This window comes from Melopsittacus undulatus, chromosome 4 (genome assembly GCF_012275295.1).
Source record: "Melopsittacus undulatus isolate bMelUnd1 chromosome 4, bMelUnd1.mat.Z, whole genome shotgun sequence".
NCBI classification, from domain to species: Eukaryota; Metazoa; Chordata; class Aves; order Psittaciformes; family Psittaculidae; genus Melopsittacus; species Melopsittacus undulatus.
The window spans coordinates 83,600,833-83,624,273 of NC_047530.1; the positions used below are offsets into that span (position 1 = coordinate 83,600,833).

General features: G+C 38.4%; 1 protein-coding gene across 2 annotated transcripts in view; it reads left to right on the forward strand.

The window, feature by feature from the left end:
* The window catches only part of MYLK (myosin light chain kinase), a 159,932-nt gene that overhangs the window by 89,812 nt on the left and 46,679 nt on the right, over nt 1–23,441 (forward strand). Inside the window, exons 16-19 of one of the 2 annotated variants that reach the window (XM_031053069.2) lie at nt 3,475–3,591; nt 6,438–6,524; nt 19,199–19,249; nt 20,787–20,914. In XM_031053069.2, the coding sequence (XP_030908929.1) occupies nt 3,475–3,591; nt 6,438–6,524; nt 19,199–19,249; nt 20,787–20,914 (383 nt within the window). Of the gene's footprint in view, nt 1–3,474; nt 3,592–6,437; nt 6,525–13,465; nt 13,526–19,198; nt 19,250–20,786; nt 20,915–23,441 lie in introns of those variants that run through there. The other variant, XM_031053068.2, reaches the window with a different exon arrangement.

Here is a 23,441-nt window from a genome sequence, read left to right on the forward strand (position 1 = left end):
ACTGGCTTGCACTATTTTTGACTAAGTCAGAAAATCCTTTAATAGCTTAAAATGCAAGGGAAAGGTTTTGTGTATCTAAACTAGAGCTTTTAGTAATCTGTCAGTTTCTGTGGCTGTTAAGGTCTTTCCTAGAGCTGCACCAGTTCAAATGTCTAAGTGGAAGATCTCAGTATTCATTTTTACTCCAATTCTGCACTTTGTGACAGTGTTCTAAAGACTCTCTGTGGACTGGTTCCTAACAAAAATTTAGAGGGATGGGGGGAAAAGTGGATAGCAGATTCTTTTACCTGACTTGGATTTGTGAAGGGGCAGAATTCAGAATATCCCACTTGAGTAACCAGTCTGGGCTTTCTTGTAATTGTGAGAAAATAAGATTTTTCAGGTCATGACAGGGTTCTTCAAAGGAAATACCAAATACTTCATTGAAGGACATTTGGCCTTCAAGCCCCGGAAATTGACTGTAGGTCTAGATCACAGAACATAGGCCTACTGAAGAGTTTCCTGCCCTTATGAAATCTCATTACATTTTGCCTGTTTGGTTTGGGGGATTTTTTTGGCTTTCTAAGAAAATGAGGTTTCTACAGACATGTACTCCCTCATTCTGCCATTATACTTCTGACCCAGACTGCTTCATACTTTTGAAGCCATTGTCCAATTTCATGGTAAGTCCTAGCAGTCAACAGTTGCATGAAAACTAGTGGCTAAATAAAGGAGAATGACCCAAATTACCTCATTTCCCCTTCACTCCACTGAGGACAGAATACCACCATTGCACTGCATAGTAGCAACAAGCCCAGCAATCCCCATTTACTTTTCTCTGCTGTTCCAGTGTAGTTGCTGGGGAGTATGAATAAGTGGAGGAAAATAGGATACAGAATATTGCTGCAAGGGGGTGGAAGTCAGGAGAAAAATGATGCAGCCAATAAAATAAAACAGGTTTCCTTTATCCTCCTCACAAAATAACTTCATTGAAATGCAACACATATAAACATTCTTTTGGAAGGAGTAAGACTGGCATTATTTTGTGAGGACTCTGATTCCAGTGGAATAAGTAAATGGGGCTTCGATCGGACCTCTGGCATGCAACCTGGTCAGGACTAGATACTAAAAGCAAAACTAACAGAGCACTGAATGTATATGTCAAGTCAAGGATCATCATGAGAAAACCCTAGGATTTGCTTCTAGATTGTAGTATAACTGTGGGAAATGACTTATCAGTGGGGGGAGGATGTTTCTGTTTGTATATGCAAAGTTTTTCTAACAAGGTGTTATCTTACATTGCTGCAGTATGCCATATAGGCAACACTGGAACAAATGGCAAACGTTCACTGGAACATCACTGGAACACTGGTGACAAATGGCATTATGTCACCTTAGTCTTTAATGAGCTGAGGAAGAGCTTTAGAGCAGGTAGAAAACTCCAGCAGAAACTAAGTAAATGCTTTGTTCAGATCCTTTAACAATCCATTTATCCTTACAAGCCAGAGTCCTTCCTGCAGTAAGGTGGCCAGCGATCTTCTTCATAGTTTATGTTCCTTTGCAATAGTATTTTTAGGTTCTAATGTGTGATCTTTCCTAACCATCTTACATAGCTTTATCCAAATTCTTAGACTGAAAGTTATCTTTGGCTTGCTCTCCATTTGTCTCTCTAAACAGCAGAGACATGTGAATTTATATTTGCTAGATGCCTGCAAGAATACTTTTCTAATGTCCCTCCTCCATTTGGAATGGAATAGCAGCTCGTGACTTTTTTGGCTCTAGCCTGACTTAGGGAGAAGAGTTGCCTCAAAGAAGGCATGTGGCTTTTCACCCTGTGGTTGGCTGAGCACAGCACATGTGAGTGAGGGGTGAGTGCTCCTCTTCTGAGATAGTTTTCACATAATTTCTCAAGAGTAAAATAGTCATTATTTAGAGCTTCTTGAATTTGTGGAGGACAAGGAGAAGGGAAAAATACATTTTCTTCTAACCCTTGTGTGCGTGTCTGGCAAACCAATTTTTGGGGAACTTCTGGAATGGTTTTTGAAGATTTGTCTTGAATAATAAACACCCAGGTTTACAATGAGAAAAAGAGAGCAAGTGAATTCCCGAAGTTCTGTTCTCTTCAAGGATCTTTCAGTGTCCTTTTCAAGGACCAGTGTCACCTGTGCCATCTCCACGTCACAAGGGACTTATTTGTTGAGGAGCCTGGATGAGGCACTCTGGAAGACAGAAGGCAGCCTCTAGTTACCATAAAGAGAAATGTGGCAAATAGCAAGAGATGCTGGAAAACTTTCTTATGTCTCAGGACATGCAGGAAATGTATAAAAAAAGATCATCTATCCAATCTTGTCATAAATCAGGAGAAACCATGAGAAAAGTAAATGGAGGTAGGGTGTAGAGTATATTACTGTGACAGAGACAAGTAAAGGGTGGAAAACTTCTGGACAATCTAACAGCATTGGGTGGAAGTGCAGTGTCTGATGCTGTGTTTGTGGGACAGGCGAGGCTTTCCAGTGAGGAAAAAGCAAGCCCACACTTCACCCTCAGTGTGGGTGATGGATTTTTTTGAAGGGAAAAGTCTGGAGTATTTTAATAGGGGTTCTCCGTGGGGAGCAAAGTACTTTGTTGTTCCAAGCAATGCAAGTAAACGTAAAGGATTAGATTTTGCTTCCTCATCCCCTAGCTACTGGGAACAGCTTCTGTTTTGGTTCACAGAGTTATAGTTTTTAAGAGGAAATGTATTTCCCTTGGGTCATACCAAGCTTCCCTTTGTAACTACGGAGCTTATATCACATCCTGTTTCTGCAAACCCATTTAAGTCAAATTTGGCTGTTCTGTTTGAAAAGAAATGGATTTGTTGCAGTGACAAATTTGATTGTCATGGATACATTGAACTTTCTAATTGATATTTTGCAGTACCAGACACTTGTTTCTTTAAGTATTTCAAGCAAGAAGAAAATGTCTCTCAGTGCCATTTTTAAACTTGGGCACTAAGCTTGTGAAGTCTGCTTTCATATGTAGATGCTCATGGAAGTGTTAGAGATAAGGCTGACTCAAAATAATGCAGATGGCCCCTTGAAAGACGCCCCAGTAGTCCTACACTACTAGCACTTTTGATAAAAAAATCATCTGAGTGAGGACATCTTATCCCTGCTATAAGACAAAGAGCAGCAGCAGAGATTCTGCTCTGGGTCTTCTCTGTCCTCATCCATTAACCACTTTTGGGCTAAGGGGACAGCTTTAAGTATCCTAGGGAACAGCAATAAGATTCCATTTATCTTTCAATGTGGTTTTGCGTTGTTTAGCATTAATAAGGTTCCAGTTCTGATACTGAGGTTTTAAGGACAAAAACAAACAAACAAACAAAAATTCTAGCAGTGAGTATCACCTGTAGGAAAGAATTGGAGCATTTGATGCATTTTGTTCCTTAGTAGCATTAGGGTTTTTGTGAACTGCAACATAACATCTGTCTGATCTCTCCTTCCTTTGCATTAGGGACACTCTGTTCACTTACCATTGAGAAGGTTATGCCTGAAGATGGGGGCGAATACAAATGCATAGCTGAGAACGCAGCAGGAAAAGCTGAATGTGCTTGCAAAGTGCTGGTAGAAGGTAAGTACTTTGCTGGATATGGGAAAGCCGTTCCTCAAAACTTCCTTCTTCCCCCTTTTATTTCTCAATACCAACCTTTATGAACCACATACACAAAAAAGAACTCTGCCCCTTCCTTCCTGCACTTTTCATCAATACATAATCTGATGTCTATTGTAAAGGAGCATGAGCAGAGAGACAGTACAGAGCCAAGAGCTCTGGCTGCTTTGTGGAATAATGTATGTTCTCCTGCTACCCACTGTACAAGGTTAGTAGAGCAGCAAGTTGAACTCATAAAAATTTATTTCTGATCTATATTCATTCTTTAAGAGCATGTAAGAATTCAGTGTGTGAGCCTGGGTACCAGTTTGCCTCAGGACTATGTATGGCACAGAGCAAAAATAAATTAGCAAGTCAACCACCCTTGTATGTCATAGTCTGAAACATGGATAATTTGCTGACTGAAGTACCCATTTTCAGCTTCAGTCACGCTGATGACAGTTATTTTCTTGGCTTTGGGCAAATATTCTGTCATTAGGACTTAAAACTGACATGGACTTTAAGCTTTAAGTAACTAAATAACCTTTTTATCAGCTCACCATTAATACTCTGATACTTTCCATTGTGACTGAAAAGAACATAAAAGTGAACAACAAGCCCAATAACATAGATCTTAGGTACTGAGCCTTCACAACTGCGTTACAGGTCTGGTGGGAAGTCTAAAAAAGAAAACTGTTGTTTCCCTAATGTAGCATGACATAAGGTAAGAATATAATCCTGTAATCCATCAGTAAGAGTCAGTCTTCATGTAGCTGGAAAAGGAATCAGTTATACATATAATTGCTGCTCACATAATGTTGGACACCACAATGACCACATTGGTCAGCCATATTGGCTGCCTCATCAATCTTTTCCAGTTTTTACTGGCATGCTGCTTTGTACAGCTGAGAAGAATGGCACCACAGCAAACTCAAGCAATTCAGGAGAGATGACATTTGATATCCCATGTCTGTGACTGGCAGAGGGGGATGACTGTTATTTTTAAGTCAGAACTGTGATCTAAACAAATAAATTGCTCCTTCTACACAGTGTGATGTCAGCACATTAGAGCCTGATTTTCAGACTCAACAAGTAACCATAAATCTTATATTCCCTTTGGTCCTGTAGGCTCAAATCAGATTAATGTTTGACTTCCATTGTCAAATTAGTTCACAGACAAATCTGTAGAATCTGAGTGTCTGAACTCAGATCTAGCACATCATTTGCTCTGAATTACTTTGGAATCTAGAAGATTCTGTCTTTGCTTGTTAACTTTTTAGGAAATTTAGATGAACTTTTGCATTCTGGAAACCAGAAGTAGGTGACTGTGAAATAGGTGGTTACATGACATTTCACAAAATCACAGAATCCTGAAGGTTGGAAGGGACCTCGAAAGATCATCTAGTCCAACCCCCCTGCAAGAGCAGGGTAACCTAGAGTACATCACACAGGAACTTGTCCAGGCGGGCCTTGAATATCTCCATTGTAGGAGACTCCACAACCCCCCTGGGCAACCTGTTCCAGTGCTCTGTCACTCTTATGGTAAAGTTCTTCCTGATGTTAACATGGAACCTCCTATGCTCCAGTTTACACCCATTGCCCCTTGTCCTGTCACTGGATATCACTGAAAAAAGCCTAGCTCCATCATCCTGACACCCACCCTTTACATATTTGTAAACACTGATGAGGTCACCCCTCAATCTCCTCTTCTCCAAGGTAAAGAGACCCAGCTACCTCAGCCTCTCCTCAGAAGGGAGGTGTTCCACTCCCTTCATCATCTTTGTGGCTCTGCGCTGGACTCTTTCAAGCAATTCCCTGTCCTTCTTGAACTGAGGGGCCCAGAACTGGACGCAATATTCCAGATGCGGCCTCACCAAGGCAGAGTGGAGGGGGAGGAGAACTTCTCTTGCCCTACTAACCACACTCTTTCTAATGCACCCTATATTATCTTTTCTCTGAAAGCTGAATATTTGAAAGCTATAAATTAATACACCTATTGCTGAGATCATAATCCAAATCTGGGAACTTTCTTCCAAAGATAAATGTCAGGATCAAATAATCTAACAAGTGGAGCTCATTAGGATTTGCATTATATGACATGCTCAACCTGACAAAACCTTACTGTAGAAAAAGTAGTACCTTCTAGTTGCATGTGTCTATGTCATATGGGATACAGATGGAAGAGAGCTTGTATTGTCTCGTAGATGTCAGGGTGCTGCAGTACTGAGTAGTTTCTGGATATGAGCTGTGCAATCTGAAGAATAATGAAATCCATTAAACTTGAGTCCTGTGGTGTCCCTTGTGCCATTTTTATTTCGAATGAACCAATGCGTAGTGAAATCTTCTCAGAAAGATTTAAACATACAGAGGAAATGCTACTTTTCAAAATTTGTTCATCTGTATAGATCATACAGACAATAAAACAGAAGCATGACATGGCAAGAGATTCTTTTGGATGAAATGATACTTCAAATATGTCTTTGTTTCCCTTTTCCATGCACTGCCTTAAGCAGCTTTGTGCACATTTTACTTTGTTCTGTTCAGTTAAAATACACCTGTCACCTTAGATGGTGCCTTGTCTAGTTGCTTTCTCAGGTTCTCAGTGCTGCTGCTTTCATAGAGGACTTCTCCCTCTCTTCTCCCTCTTCCTTTCAGAATGTGGCATTCTCCAGCAAGTCTGTGCACAAAATCTGTCTTAAAAGACAAAGGACAACAATTTCCTCTAACTTTGCAGAAAGACCCCAAGCGGTCTAATGTTAATAAACAGGGGGTTTTTTGTTATTGATTTTTAAATAAGATTTGTATTTTGTTATTTGTTTTGATTGCAGATGCCTCATCCACAAAGACCTCAAAGCCTATTGAGAAGAAAACCAAGAAGCCGAAGACCACACTTCCTCCTGTGCTGCCAACAGAGAGTAAGTAACAGTGATTTCGACTGCTTCCTTTTCAGTGGAAACAAAAGAGTGCTTTGGGATTCTGTTGTCATTCCCTTCTGTTTACAGGCATAGTATCAGAAGCTTGTGCTGTTTCTTTGCCCCTTGAACGTAAATCATGTGAAATGAGTCTGCCTTGTGGGGTTTAGAAGTGAGTGCTGAAACTGAGTTCACATCTAGCCTGTTCTATTCTCAGTTTTCCATAATGGTGCAATAAACTTATGAGACAGATTTATTTTTGGATACCTCCCAAACAGCATAGAAATTCTTGAGTAATTTTCTTCAAGTCATGTTGTGTTACCTGTAGATAAGATGCTGTTTTACCACTGGTAGGCAAGATACCTTGACTGAAATGTCCACTAGCTTAATCTGTCATTTTTAACATGACCAAGGGGGATGGTTTAGTGACTTTTGTATTCATGGAATCACAGAATCACAAGGGTTGGAAGGGACCTCAAAAGATCATGTAGTCCAACCCCCCTGCAAGAGCAGGGTAACCTAGAGTACATCACACAGGAACTTGTCCAGGCGGGCCTTGAATATCTCCATTGTAGGAGATTCCACAACCCCCCTGGGCAACCTGTTCCAGTGCTCTGTCACTCTTATGGTAAAGTTCTTCCTGATGTTAACATGGAACCTCCTATGCTCCAGTTTACACCCATTGCCCCTTGTCCTGTCACTGGATATCACTGAAAAAAGCCTAGCTCCATCATCCTGACACCCACCCTTTACATATTTGTAAACACTGATGAGGTCACCCCTCAGTCTCCTCTTCTCCAAGCTAAAGAGACCCAGCTCCCTCAGCCTCTCCTCAGAAGGGAGGTGTTCCACTCCCTTCATCATCTTTGTGGCTCTGCGCTGGACTCTTTCAAGCAATTCCGTGTCCTTCTTGAACTGAGGGGCCCAGAACTGGATGCAATATTCCAGATGTGGCCTCACCAAGGCAGAGTGGAGGGGGAGGAGAACCTCTCTTGCCCTACTAACCACACCCTTTTTAATGCACCCTAGGATGCCATTTGCCTTCTTGGCCACAAGGGCACCTGTTTTAAATGCTTTCCTTGCTTTGCTTTTAATGTTTTCTGAAATAACAAATCAGCTATAAAATCCCATGTTTGCTACTCTGCATGCATGCATTTGATTTAGAGGAATCTTTAAATGGTAAAGTCAGCACAGCAATGTCGGTTTAGAAATTCCTAATACCACTTTTGAAATTAAGTGTCCATGGGATACAAATATCTTGAAAATCAAACACTGGACTTCGATGTTTCCTGTCTAAGATGTGTATTATGTAAGTTCCTAAAAAAGATGTGAAGACATGAAAGGCAATTCTAATGGAATCAAGAAATATTTTATCCAATTCTCTTAAAAAAAAAACAACAAACAAACTAAACAGAACCACAAACAAAAAAACACCAGAACCCAAACCAAACCAAAGACAAACGCAACCATCTCACTCCCCACCCCCCCATAAAAAAGAAACAAACAAAAAACCAAACCAAAACCAACCAAACAAACAAATACAAATGATGTATCTGGAACTGTTAACTTACATAGAGCTATGCCCTGGACTACAGCTATTTCCGAGTTGCCGGCTGAATATTTCAAGTTTCCCTCCAGCCAATCATCTAGGGGTGTGGAGTGTCACATCAGCATACTCCACCTTTGCACCTGAACTTCAAATGCTGTAAATAACAGCCGTTAAGAACAACCATTTTGTTCTTGAACATCAATAGAATGCTATAAAGCCATTTAAAGCTCCGCTGGATAGCGTTTTGAATAGTGTTTTCTATGCAGACAAATGCATATATTTCCTCTGATTCTCCCAGCAGTATTATCAATCCCAGGAGGAGCTGTGAGTTGGGAACTAAGTTGGGAACATGCAGATATATTACCTGATCCGCATCCTGTTGTAATCACTGCTTGGTGTTGATTTTAGTGAAAACCCGCTGTCAGTAGCCAAACAGAAGCTACCGACTCTGGCTTCAGAAATGATCGGGGAAAGAACATTAACATAATGGTGAATTGTTTTCTTAAGGTTGCTTCATTGCATATTATATCAGTGTTTAAAGTTCTTTAACTTCTCACAACTTTTGTTTTCAAAATACCTTTTAAACCTCTTGCATTTTGTGCTGAAAACATCAAGGTAAACAGAGAAAATGTTAGGAATCTGGGATTTGGAGTAGTTTTTTGAAAACTTGGGAAATACATATTTAATTTTAAAAGGATTTGGCTGCAGAGATTCCACAGGCAGTTTTTAACATCTCAGCCTCAGTCTCTGAGGACTGTAGATACTCGTCTGCCTGAAATGAGTTATATTTGTATGTTTGTCAAGGGCAAAATATAAAAAACTGATCAACTTCACAGTTTCAATTTAACCTAAAATCCCTTTCAGATGTAGAGATTTTTAAGTCCCTTTCCTGAAAGGGAACAGGCTTAACAAGACACAAATTTGTGCATCTGACTGTATTTCTCTTGAAAAGAAGGTTAATAAAGAATAAGTATGAATTGAGATGTCCCAGTCTAATAAGGAGATGAACTTTTATTCTGATCTCTTCCAGTCCTTGTTGCCACATTAACTAACCAGCAGTCTTAGCAGCAAGTAGAGCCTGAGGAATAATGCTGAAGAAATAGATGACAAAAAGTTCTATTATTCCCGCTAAATATATTCTGAATTTTCTGTAGTGAATTCAGTTACAACAGGAGGCATTGTACTGTAGGGGGGACTGAAGCTACATATTCTCTGTCATTTTAAGGAATACTTCTCAGGAAAAAAACAAACAAATGTTTTTCATTTTGTGTAAGTAAGTGCAAGTCAAATTTCATGGTTAGCAGCTATGTCAACCTTGTCTTCCTTCAAATAAGTTATAAGTTATACTTGTTTTTTTCCTCTAGTAGAAACCTTCAGGAAAGTAATTAACTTTTACTTCCTGAAAGCAAAGATCAATACATTTCTCTTTGTGAAAGAGAATGAATGTTGTCACTGTGTTAATCTATAGAATGTGAGAATAGTTGCTGACCCAGATCATTTGCCTGCTCATTTTGACATTATTTTACTACTGGAAGCTTGGGGTTTTTAAGCTGCAGCAATACAACAGCAAGTAAAATTTTGGGCATTACCTCTTTTGAAATAAATTACATTCTAGACCCTGGTTTAGAATAAGCAGTTATTCTCAGAAAAATGTCTATAAAGGTAGCTTTGTAGCATTCAATGATTAACAATATCTCTGAATGGATGTGATTAGTGTTTACATGCAGAAAGGTTGCTCCCATGGTAACAAATTAGGAAAATTATGTTAATTGTTTTTGCTTACAATTAATATTGTGTCACCAGAATTTAGTAATAATTACAGCTCTGTAATGATAAACAGAAAAAATAATAAAGTTTCTAAGAATAACAAACACATCCATCTTAGAATCAGATTGAAATCAATCCTAAGGAAGCACAGAGGAGGGACACCTCCTTTTTAGATGTTAGAATTGGTCTATTCTTCACTGACTGTACTGGCTTAAGCTTTGTCACTTGTTTCTTTGCTAGGTGGATGTGAAAAGATACTGACTTAGAATAGTAAAGTGTTATGTTTCTTCTCCACAGGTGTAAGAGATTAGCAGAGGCAGTGGACAATTAGAACCTTTCATTATTTACCATACTGCATACTCCATGCTATGCTAGAACAACCACGGTATAATATAAGGATCTTCTAGTTTGATATAACCCTGAAGCAGAAGTAGTAAGCCAGAAATTCTCATCACTTTAACATTTCTGTAGAGAGCTTTGAAAGCATCTGCTGCAAAGGAATTTGGGCACCCAATACCCATTGATATTAGAAGTTACTTCAAATTAGGCTTAAGGGGAATTGCTTATTTCAATTACCAAAGCTGCAAAATCTTCAGTACCTATTAAAAAATCTTTCTGTTCCAACAGAATGAGGAAAAATCAAAGTGCTGCTTAAGATTTTAAAGTGCAAACAATGATTGGAAGGTTTCTAAATTAATATTCTCTTTTTCAAAACTTATATTACTACTCCACAATCCCTAATATTTTGTTCTCCTTAATGTGTCTTAAGCTGAGGACCAAAACAGCAGTTATTCATAGCTGGAGTTATTAGCCCAATATCAGGCACTTTCATTTGCAGATCTAGAACTCAACTTTCTTGACCCTCAGCTTCATTATTAGTTTGTATGCAATATCCCAAATACTATATTTTTTTAACCGACATCCCAAAAAATGACATAAAACATGAGTTTTCCAAAAGATTTTTTTTTTCAAAATTTTTGGGTTTGTTTTTTTTTTTTAGGATTTGCAGAGGAAAAAGGCATATTACAACAATTAGATGCTATTTTTTAAGCTTCACCACAGCTGAGCTGTGCAACATAACTTTACTATAGTAGGAAGAAACTGTATCCTCTTCATTGCTACTGAGAAAAGAATTTGCTTTAAGGCTTTAGAAAATAACCCTCCTAAATCTAAGCATTGTTTTAAAGGGCTTGGAAAGAAATGCCGCTGCTTTTTGTAGGGCTAATTCACTGCACTACTGCCAGTAAATATTAAGAAATAGCAACTATCACCTATCATAACAAGTGGTATGAAAACCTAACAGGATATCCTGGATTCCCTCATCTGAGTAACACTTGTTAAACCCACTGTTCTCGTATCCAAATCATATACATTGAAGGGATGACACAGCACAGAACTTGGTTGCTCAAATAGAAGTTCTTCTGCTCAGTTAAAATTCAGTTGCATCAAAGAAAACAACTTCCACACATCTTCAAGTAAAGGAGCCCAAAATGCATTATTAGCAGTATTTGGTAGCTTGCTGATATAAATCTTCTATATCTGCTACTATATAGAATGTTTTATTTCATATCAAACACATCAAGTTAGTAACAATGCATTCTTTTGCTAACAGTGTCACAACGGTGTCACAAATGTCACAACTGACACTTTACAGATTAAGTCTTCTGGAAGGCTGCTCTGTTATCTTCCCAGATCTGATTTCTCAACATTATTGGTACTTGAATGCAAGGCTAAGCAGTGGCATCTCTGAACAATATGTCATAAAAGTAAATATGTCAGACAGAACCCCTTATCATGTTATATATTCTTTTCCATGGGGGAGGAAGGGGGAAAATTCTAAGCATTTTAATTACCATGGAAAAATTGTGAGTCAGTGGCTAAATGATTAGCATGCAGTTCTGTTACTTACTCTTAAATAAACAATCTTGTCAGAGGATCCAAGTCTGCAACCACCATTTTAAGAAAATGTCATTAAAACATTAAACTTTATGTATCTAGTTTAGATAATATATAACTAAATTAGTAAACACTTAAAGTATTTTGTTTTCTGTTCTATCTATATAATACAAACCATGGCACTGATTAATATACAATGTTTCAAAATCTTCATTTCATTTCAGGTAGTTTTATCCTCAGTATAAAACTTGCCACTTTCTACAGGAAGAACTCAGTTACTAAGGAAGTAATTGATCAAGTCAGAGATGTTCTTTTAATTGCAGAAATAAGAGCACTGTGTGTAGCAGCTGTGGTCTGGTGACTGTTGTTGTCCTCTTTGGTCTGAGATGCTTTTGAGGGTCAATGAGGCTATTCAAATCAGTTTTCTCAGTCCCATTAATTTCCCAGAGGATTCATGCTGCTGTACAGACTGCTGCAAGAAGAACCAAGACATCTTCTGCACAGTGAGTGCAAGTGCTTAGTGTGTTAGAGTGATATGAATCACATCGTCAGGGAAGCCCCTGACCAAACTTTTTCAAGGAAAAAAAGAAATCTTCTTTTCTAATAGAAACTGAACATTCCTCTCTTAGTATATAGAAAAAAAATTGCCACAGGCCATTTTTAAGACCTACAGATGATCAGATGATTTCTCCGTAACTGAGTAATGAAAGGGGTTGACTTCATTCCTCAGGATTGGAGTACAAAGGTAAATAAGTGTGGCACAATTCTTGACAACCAAGTTATTCTAAAGTAAAAAGACAATATAAGGTTTAACTTGGTGACTCTGAAGGCTGGTTGCCTCCACAGATTCAGTTACTGTACACATAAAAAGAGCAATGGAGAAACACTAATTTGTTGTGTAAATCACCTCTCCTTAATGCCCAGTTCAGCACTGTTTAGCTAATGCTGGGTATGCATTTTGAATCTCTGCCAAGTTACTTTACAGCTCATGCCGCAGTGACATTTTCTGAGATACTGCTGGCACAGAGCAGTATTTTCCATGTGTTTTTCATACGGTCCATCCTACATATCTCTATGTTGACAGAAGACAGAAATATTTATTGCCTGTCTCATGCAGTGAAAAATGAACACAGGTTTTGCAACATGACCTTGAACTGAAGAAGTGTCATGTATTATTAATTCCTACGTAAGCTATTGACTAGAAATTGCAGATGGGAGGCATGTAATGGAAGCATTGACCAAAGTTTCTTCTGTATAAATTAGGGACCTAAATCCATTGGCTTAATTAATGTGAAAAGCACATGACACCTAGTTTTTTTCACTGAAATCATTTGGAGCTCCTGAATGTCCAAATGACCCGACAGTATTTTCCTGCAAAACAGACAGAGTAACAGGCTAGTAGCCTAGTTTAGATTCCTGTTCCTACACACCCGGGTGCAGCATTTTGGCATCTAATTGTAGATATTCTCGCAGGACATGAGAAACTTTAAAATTAAATATATATTTAAGAAACTAGCATTGTTGTCTTGCTCCCACCAGAGCTTTTAGTGGAATTCATGTGACCTGGGTTGTTTGTAAGCTCTATTTGATACCAGATCTCTTCTGCACTGCTCAAATTTTCCTTTAATTGCAGGAATTGCTCAAGAATTATGTTTCTAAACTGCTGTGGAATTATTTCTTCCTCCAGCTGAGCTGTTTTCAAATACTGAGTTACTTTCAGGGTACTATATTGTATTAGTGAAGCTCTGAGTGTGCTGGTATATGCTAGCTGTCTCTTGACTGGAATGCCAGAGTGAGTATTTCCTGGATTTTTATATTTATTTTGAGAAGGAGGTAGATGGATTTTTTTTTCAATTAGAGGACAATCTCTGCATGATTTAGAAACTAAATATGGGATGTTGCAACAAAATAACAGTTGTTTCTAATGAAAAAACTAAAAGCTATTAAAAACTGTTCTGAAACACGCAAACTCAAATTACTGATTTGTATGGCATTTAGTTTTCTAATTTCTTCATGTCATCAAATTTAAACCAGAGTTGCTTTCTGTTTTATTGTATTTAAATAATAAACAGTTATTTGGAAACAGTAAGAGGAATTTGTTATTTTAGAAGCCATTTAACCTTTCAAATCTTGATGAAGTTTTCAGGCTACTGGTGTCAGTTCATTGTGGCTGTCATTTTTCTCTGTAGCAGTTAGCATTGGCTCACAGATGTATGAATATATTGGTATGTAATGATGTGCTGTCTTTTTCTACAACTGTAGCCATCATCTTTCTTCTACTTCATCTTGTCTGTGCTGAGTAATACTTGTAATAAGTTTTTGTATCATCAAGAAAGTTTGTGACAGAAGCAAGATAGAACTGAATAACTTGTTGCCTTGTCCACAAGGCCAAGTGCTTTATTTCTTCTGTACTTCAAGCTGTCAGCCATTCCATGCTTCTTAGCATAGCAGTGAGTAGTGAAGCTTTACAGACAACAGTCACCTTTGATTCAGACCCTGATATTTATCCCCAGAAGGGTCTGAAGGAGGTTACACTGTGATGTGGGAGAAAGAGACCTCATAATGCCACATCCCACACTTCTGAAGCATTCAAGTGGGATGTGGAAGAAGGAGCAGAGGCTTGAACCTCTGTTTTCCATCTCCTGTATACATAGCCTAGCTACCATGATATCTGGCACAATACAGACATGATTTCTTTCTTTTGCAGTTTTTCTTAAAGTAAGCTCTGGAAAAAAAAAGAAAAAAACCAACCAAAACAACCTCACAAAACCCCAGCAATTTAGTTTCTCTCAAAAGATGAAATCTTGAAAAGATGGGAAAACAGTTTCCTATGTGACCATAGTACTAAAGTATGTCATTAGCCCTTGTCCTGTCCTGAGCTAAAATGAGGTTGTTCCACAAGCAGACTATTTACTTGTACTTATTAAAGTAAATAAACAGGTGCTAAAATCTTTCAGTAAAGAACACGCACAAATAATTTTTAGCAAAGAAGACAGTAGGAATAATGGACTGTTTGGCAATGCTATCTTGAGTACACGATGTTTTTTTTCAGATTGTAAGAGTTTTACTTCATGCTTTATGAAAGCAAGTTGTGCAGACAGCAATTTCAGGGGAGGGCTATGCCTATTTTTAGCAAAATTCCAAAAAAGGGAAGCAAAAAAGAAAGACCGAAGTTTCTGAACATATCTGCTCTCACAAATTCACCATCAGGGCAAAGACAGCACAACCAAATGTCCCCCAGCTATCAGCCTGTATGGGATCTTTCCCTTTTTTAGCTTTTATGCCCCATCCAGACATAAGCACTCTAAGAGGCAAACCTGCCTATAAAGTTATGTAAATACCAGCCTTGTAATGTTTACATTAGGTTGTTTCTAGAAGGCGGATTCATTTAAGGAGGGAATATTATGTCCTTTTTCTTCCAGGCTGGTTTTCAGCTTCTGCCTATTTCACTGTAAATATCAAAAGAGAGATAAACAGTCTTTTCTTAAAAAAAAAAAAAAAAAAAAAAAAAAAAAAAAAAACCCAACAGAGGCAGACTTGAACCAACATTTCCAAGAGGCTCAAATATTTTAATGAAAAAAAATCATCTGACCTTGTCAACTTTGGTAATCTTATTAGACTTTTTTTTTTTACTAGCTGCCTCCAGCAGGTTTTGAAACAAAAGTTGTACTTAAAAAAGATGCATGAGATGAGCTGGTATTCTTGAGGAAGGGTAAGAGCAGTGGAGTGTACGCTGTTAGCCAAAGAAGTTAGCTTCACAGACCTTGTCCTCATCCCCTTCCACACTGCCCCTGCCTTTCGTTTCTGCTCAGGGCTATTTGTGTCTGCAAAACAGGATATTCAGCCAGACCTTCCAGCAACCCTTTGCAACCTGCATGGTTTGATGAAGTCCGGTGGCAGTCTGGATATACTCAGTTAAGTGAATGTAATGTCCTGCTGCGTAAAAACTAAAAATTTAACAAACATGTTGTATTTACATATGAAAGGTAGTACCCCTGCTGAATGAGGTGATGGTTCTTTGCTTTCTGCTACGGTGATCTTTATTGAAGTGAAAGCCTTAACTATCTTAAGCATCTTTGTTTTATTCTAGGGCTAGGGAAGTAAAGGTAATAGCCTGGTGGTTCTCTATACATCCTAGTCTGTATAGAAACATTGCTCTTTAACAGTGATGAATTGAACATCACTAATTATAGTTGTGAATGCACAAACTATTACCTTGTGGTCCCTTCTGCAATGAACCGAGAGTGGCTGATTTTAGACAGAGAAAAGTGAGAGAAGTATCTGAGTATACAGATATCCGTTCTGTGCATGTGTTGTGCAAAGGCAGAGAATGACATTGTCAGCCAGCAATAAAAAAAATAAAAATCTTGGGATATTTATAGTCACAGGAAAACATGAATATTTGTGAAAAATAGCAGTAGTATCTGCAACCCAAGATGGCACTTGACAGATGGTGGGTTTTCCCCATTGTTGGTGCTCTTTGTTCATATCAGGCTTACTGGAGTGTGGAAGTAATCAAATTTATATAATTGCTTTACCTTGTATTAAAAGCCATTATAGCTCTGGGGAGATACCCAGCAGCTATTTTATTCTCAGTTTAGAGAAGAGCACAGAATCTGGTGTCATATACAGCAGGCACACAGAGAGAAATGTTTACGTGGTTTTAAATCATATAACTGAGTTAGTTTGCATCTAATGAGCAACTAATGGATGATTTCCATTAATGGGGATATTTAACAGCAGATGATAGGCCAAACTCTATAGAGCTTCCAGCTGGCATCTGATAAGTAGTTTAATCCACATTAATTGTGACTACAGCTTGAAACAAGAGTTTCTGCTCAAGGCATAACCACACAATGACAAAGAGGAAAGCTGCTTTGAAAACACTACTTACTGCTTTTGCTCATACATGTTGTGCAGGAAAGAGGATCTGGAAGTATATTTGTAGTCACTAACTACAAATATCTAGGGTACAAGTCAGTCTGTTGGTAGCCTGAAAAGTTATGGGTCCCTTTAATGAGCAGTAGTGCTCATTGAAGTCCTTCATTTAAACAAGGTTAAGCTCACATGGAAAATATGACAGGACATAGTTCATGTCCTGGTGGTCCAGTTATACTACGATAAACACCTTAAAAGTACTGATCTAAACAATTAATTCTGTCACACTGACAGTCATTGAAGAAAGGCTTCTTTGGGAGATATCCAGCTGTTCTTTTTTGAGGTGATCCTACCCCTCTACTCTGCTTTCATGAGACCTCACTTGGAGCATTGTGTGCAGTTCTGGTGTCCTCAACATTAAAAGGACATGGAACTGTTGGAACAAGTCCAGAGGAGGGCCATGAGGATGATCAGGGGACTGGAGCACCTCCCATATGAAGACAGGCTGAGAAAGTTGGGGCTGTTCAGCCTGGAGAAGCGAAGGCTGCGTGGAGACCTCATAGCAGCCTTCCAGTATCTGAAGGGGGGCTACAGGGATGGTGGGGAGGGACTATTCATTAGGGACTGTAGTGATAGAACGAGGGGTAATGCGTTAAAACTTAAACAGGGGAAGTTTAGATTGGATATAAGGAAGAAATTCTTTACTGTAAGGGTGGTGAGACACTGGAATGGGTTGCCCAGGGAGGTTGTGAATGCTCCATCCCTGGCAGTGTTCAAAGACAGGTTGGATGAAGCCTTGGGTGGCATGATTTAATGTGAGACATCCCTGCCCATGGCAGAGGGGTTGGAACTGTGTGATCTTAAGGTCCTTTCCAACCCTAACTATTCTATGATTCTAAGATACTACGACTTAGCTGTAAGTACTGCAAGGCTATCCTACCTCTCCATTATTATGATTCTGGTCCCTACAAAATCAATAAAGACTGAGCATATAGAAGTCAACCATACTTTGAGAAACAATTACTAAGAAATGGAAGTGTATGAAAGAGAAAGTAGCAAATTTTTTTTCTATATTCACTGCATAGTGAAACATTCTCTGGAATGAACTGAATAAACACTGGTGTTGACATCTAAACCATTACATATTTCTTAAAGCATTTGGTCTTTTAACAACCCATAAGCACATTGTTTACTATCTCCAATTACTCTAAAACTTAAAATCAGTCTTTGCATCTGTTTGTTGCTTGAGCTATAACATTAGACTCTCATGGCAGCTTCACAATTCATGGCTCTTTATTCATGGGATATCAGCTGATGTGTTCCCTGGGCATCAGGCACAGCTTGTAGTTTTCTGTAGCAAAGGGGGTTAAAAGACTCATTTTATTGGTTTCATAGATTTTGGAAGGTTTTTTTTTTTGTTGCTCAGTGTCTTGCTACTTGGAAATAATTAAACAACCAAAAAATTCCAACCTTTTGAGACTGTTATGGCTAACACTAAGTACCTATGTGCCTAGATATTCAAAAGCACTTAGCAGATACTGCTTCTGTTGGAAGCAATAACATCTTAAAAGCCAGACTATTTCAATCAAGCTGCCTACTTGAGAATAAAAAAATAACAAATGTCCTTTCACAGCAGAGGCCGTCCTCTGACAAGGATGCTCAGGATAGCAGACAAAAAGAGAGTGCTCTGAAAGAAATGAGCCCCTCCACTTCTGAAATTCATTGGTTTGAAGGCATCCAGACTGTTACTTTTCATGGCTACCACTGCACCTAACTCCTATGAATTTCTCCTTTTGAACCTGTTTATGTTTCTGTCTTGCAAAACATCAGTTCTTTGTGAATGTAGAGTATGTATGCTGTTTTAAAAACACTTATCTTGTTTCTTTTATGCCTACTGCCTGGCAATTTAATTGGGTGGCCTCTAGTTCTTGTTTTGAGAAAAATAGTAGTAATTTTCTACCTACCTGTCTTCTCCACTCTCTTTCTACTTACCATTCGCAATTTGTAGAACATCATCTTCCCAAAATTTATGTGCCCAGATTGCAAATTCTGGGCCATGGTTTTTGATGCCACGACCCTTTCTTTTGTGAATTAAAAAGCAGGTGAGGCAGAGGAGAGTATTTACTGCCTGTGTGTCACTGTTTCTTTGCTAGCTCACAAGTGGTGTACGAAACAGTGTGTGGCATTAACTAGCCTAGATTTAGCTGAGCTCATTCAGCATTGTTTATGCTGGAAATCTGAGCAGAAATTCAGTATGAGATGGATCTTGGCCTAGTGTTTTCACCCCAGTTAAACTGCTGTAAGAAACGGAGTATGACAGATCATGGGAGATGGGTAGCAGAATTCTTTGGCTCTTTTAAAAACTCCAGCTTCAACTGTGAATATTCTGAGGATCATTCAGGATAATAAAAGTGTTTTAAAAAAGTACTTAATAAAGTATTTAATTATTTAAAGTTTAATATGCTGAAAGAACATATTATATTTTCATGTACCAACAAAGCATCGCTATGGATGTAAGCTTTGCCGTTCATCTGGTACCTTCCAAAACTCACCTTTGAATTCTTATTTATTTATTTCTTTTAACTAGGTGAAGCAACAGTGAAGAAGAAACCAGCTCCAAAGACTCCTCCAAAAGCAGGTAATTTGTTACGTGTGTCATCCTATGGGAAAAAGTAATAAACCAGTACAGTTTTAAAGAACAGACACCACATTTCTAAGTACAGCTGTTTGGCTGCTAAATTTGTTTGCATAAGTGATTAAATGGTGGATATGCAATGCCCCTTTTTCAAACTTGTTCATAAGGTTATACTGTGCTTAGAATTAAATTATGAGCATGCAAAAAAGTTACCATCAAATAAATTGTAGCAAGATCCTACCAAATGTCAGCAGTAGTGTTATGACTCATGCCCTTTTCTATATCCACAAGACACCTTAGCCTTCTGTGGAAGAGATTTTTCTACATATCACAGAATGCCACCTCTGCATGAGTAGCTACTATGGAGAAGTTGATAGATTCTACTTTTCATTGTAACTGGCATTATAGTGACCTGTTCATGGGTTTGCACTCTCCTAGGCAAAGCTGTCTGTATTTAAAGTTAACCAGAATGTTCCTCTATGGGAACCTGCTTTTAATATCTTAAAACTTTCTCAGACTTTTAAAGCTGCTTTAGTAAAAGAAAGCACTTTTTTGCTCACCCAATAGCCCTGTGCTTTGGAGAGAAATGTTACATTTTCCAATTAGGTCATTCTAATATTAGGGGATACATTTTACCATTTCTGTCACTATGTCCTCAGATCTGCACCGATATTTTTTTTTCATGCTGCTCTTATTAAGCAACAGAACAGGTTTCACTCTGGTGTTGTCTGGACTGCAATATTTCTGGCATCTGTCCCTAGCAGCTACCAGGGGTCTGGCACATTTGGCATCACAACCAAGATTCAGGAAACAGCACTATTAGCAAAAGAGATATTCTGCCATCTATTGATTCTTAGGCAGTGAGAGGGAAGTTGAAGGAGAAATACCTGATACAGAAATGGAGGAGTATGGGATTGCAAGATTTAAAAGAAGCACTGTAATACACAAACACAAAGATCTGTCACTGCTCATGGGAAACTGAGTGTGATGGAAAAAGATGTCAGTTTCCTTCTTTGTCTCTCTAATAGATCTCCCACATGATGTTTACCTGGCTATTGAAGCTACAGTCTTCATAGGCAGGTGTTCAGTCTTAAATTCTCTGAAAACCATTGATGACATTAAGGAGCAGGTTTGCAGACTGCCTCAGCACACACAGATTGGTTGGAGCCATTCTTCAAAAATACAAAATACAAAAGAAAAAGGTTTTCCTGAAAAACCCAACACAAAATTTCACAAGCTGTATATTTGGAATTAGTGGTAGAGTAGGGCATAATACTTTCGGCTTTTGGATTTCGTACTTTGGTCTGGCATGAGTAAACTTATGTCAGGTAGCTTGTTATTGCTTTACTACAGTAGAACTAACAATGTCCACAGAATTGTTTTATTGCAAGCAACAGATAACTGCTAATCTGGATTTCAAGTGCTACTCTGAAACCACTGATCTATGTATACGTTTTGAATTTTATGAAAAATAGAAAATACAGTCACTTAAAGAGAGATCTGTGGGTTTTTTGTTTGTTTATTTGTTTTTTTCCATCAGCTGCTCCTCCCCAGATTACTCAGTTCCCAGAAGACAGAAAAGTCCGTGCAGGTGAATCAGTGGAATTGTTTGCCAAGGTGGCAGGAACAGCACCAATAACTTGCACCTGGATGAAATTCCGCAAGCAGGTAAATTGTTTTCTGGCCTGTTTTAACAACCATTGAGAAAGTAGAGCTGGAAAGGAACAACAGCCCATCTTGTCCATTTCCCTTCCCTGGGAACTTGCAAGGTCATTGTCATTTCTGCCAGATGTTTTCTGCACCTCTGCTGAAAACATTCCAGTGATAAAAGTTTCATAACCTACATTAGCAACCTATTGCAGTGCTTAAATATCCGTAGTGTTAGAGCTGTTTTCCTAATGCCAAACACAAATCTTTCTTGCTACAATTTAAACCTACTGCTGCTTGTCCCCCCGTATGACAAATGAGTCTTCCTTTGAGAAAAGCCATAGACCATGTAATTAAAGGATAGATTATGTGAAAGATAGTGGATTTCTGAAAAGTATCTGTCACATGAAACATTTCTCTCCTTGAAAAATAACCTTTTCTTCATAGTTGTCTGTTCTAAAGTTGTATCAGAGGGGAAAAATGCCATATAAGAAGTTTGAATTAAATGTCTTACAACACAAATATCACCATGCAGAGCACAACAATTGTGTAGCTGTGGGTGCCCTCACCCCCTAAGTTTAGACTTCCTTCTACTTGAACTAATTTCCTTGAGCTGTGTTATATATGTCTGGAAGGCAGTTTCTAAAGAGAGTTTTTTTAGTAAATAATGAAACCACTTTAAATCAAATAGCCCAGTATGCAAGTACAAACTAGAAGACGAAGTGCCATGTCAGGGTAGAGCAAATATAATTATGTCCTGTAGCTGCTATTCTGTTTATTTTGTTCTGAACCCATTATGCACTCTATAGAACATAAATAAAAACATCTCCTCCTACAAGTTTAGACTCTAAATCCAGATGCATCAGCATTTCATTGAAAGAATTCAAAACAGTTTGCTAGTGCAAAGGGTATTCCGGAGTCCGTCTTTGCTAACCCCAAATAACCCCTCACTCTAGGGGAAAGAATGATTTTTCTTGAACTCCTACATTTTCTTAAAAATTCTGAAGTTTCAAGACTGGAGTTAAAAAGTGGTCAACTCATTTCTACCAAAATCAGTATCTGAAGCTCCAGAAATATTCAGAGCCTATTTTGCTGAGCTCTGTAGTAATATGTGGGTAAAAATTAACCCCTCAAAAGTGAGTTTCTGGTTTATGCAGAATTCTGGGGGCATTGGTGAATAAAGCAATCCTATTTACATAGATTTCAAGGCCATTTTAGTATACAGAATCTATGTGATAACAGAAACCAGTACCTCATAATACCCATGTCAGATCCACAGTCTGTGATTCTACACCTTTTTTCCTTTGTAAAATGTTATTTTTACTATCTTTATACTTTCTTCTTTAGTTATTCACTATGAGACAATATAAAGGTTTGCATTAAATGACAATTTTTAAATGGTTCATTATTGCAGGTGAATTAGATAGAAAAGAAAAAACTTCAGGAGGGTTCATAAACACTGTACGAGGACAAGTGAGAACAGCAGTCTTTCATTTATGAAATTAAATGGGGAACCAGTTACTACGTACTGTGCTGCATCATTATTTTGCTTTTTTTTGCACCACATATTGTTTTATTCTTGGATTTTTCTCTTCTATAAATGTGGTTGATTTCAACTTTGTTCCACTCCCAGTCCTAAAAATGAAAATTACCCGAGTGTTCTTACAACTTTCCTAGGGGTCATTTGTAGTTGTTATTTGATCAGATCCACTAAGTGGTGAATTTTGATTTCAGCCTTGCCACTGTATTCTGCAGCATGCAGGAGGGACTCGTCCTCTCCATGTTCCTTCCTCACAGTCTCTTAGATTCAAACGAGCTACCAGGGCTTCTCATAGGTGTATCGCAGATAAATATATTTTGCTTGAAGAAGGGAATGTTTCATAGTTGTAACCCATACTGTTGTACATGATGGCAGTCTAGTAGAGGGATGCTGGAGCTGTGCTCAGCTAAAAAGGGGAAAGCCTTCAAAACATCTCTGTTAGTTGAGCAACAAAGTCCATTGTTTAACACTGCCAATTGTCAGAGCTTCCTAACTACGATCAGTGATTTTCTTTTGGGAACACAGCAATCCAAATTCCTGTTCCCCACAGCCATTGCAAGCCACTGAGTACCCTTCCAGGGCTTTCTCTGCATAATGTGGATCTAGCTCTGCTAGACTGTTTTGGTTTTTTTTTTTTACTATTACCTTTGACTAATTCTAATAAAGCAAAACATTAAGCCAGTGTAGAATCTCAGAAGAACAAAATATGAGGGGGAGGGGGGACGGGACAATTTTCGGTATAATTTAAACTGCAATCCTACATAATCCCATTTACTAGCTTTCTATTCAAGTTACTGTAGGAGCATCTTTCTTGGGTTACTTTTGGGCATATAGCAGTGCATGTGTTCTAAATTGAGAAGAAAGCAGGGAAAGTCCAGCTCTTAGCCTTATAATTTCTTATTTTCTGAATATATGAGGCAAGATAAGGGAAACAGCCTTCAATTTTAATGAAATTCTGAGAATGAGTTGGAAGAGTCACTTATCTAAGAAGGAAGTGGTGGGAGGAAG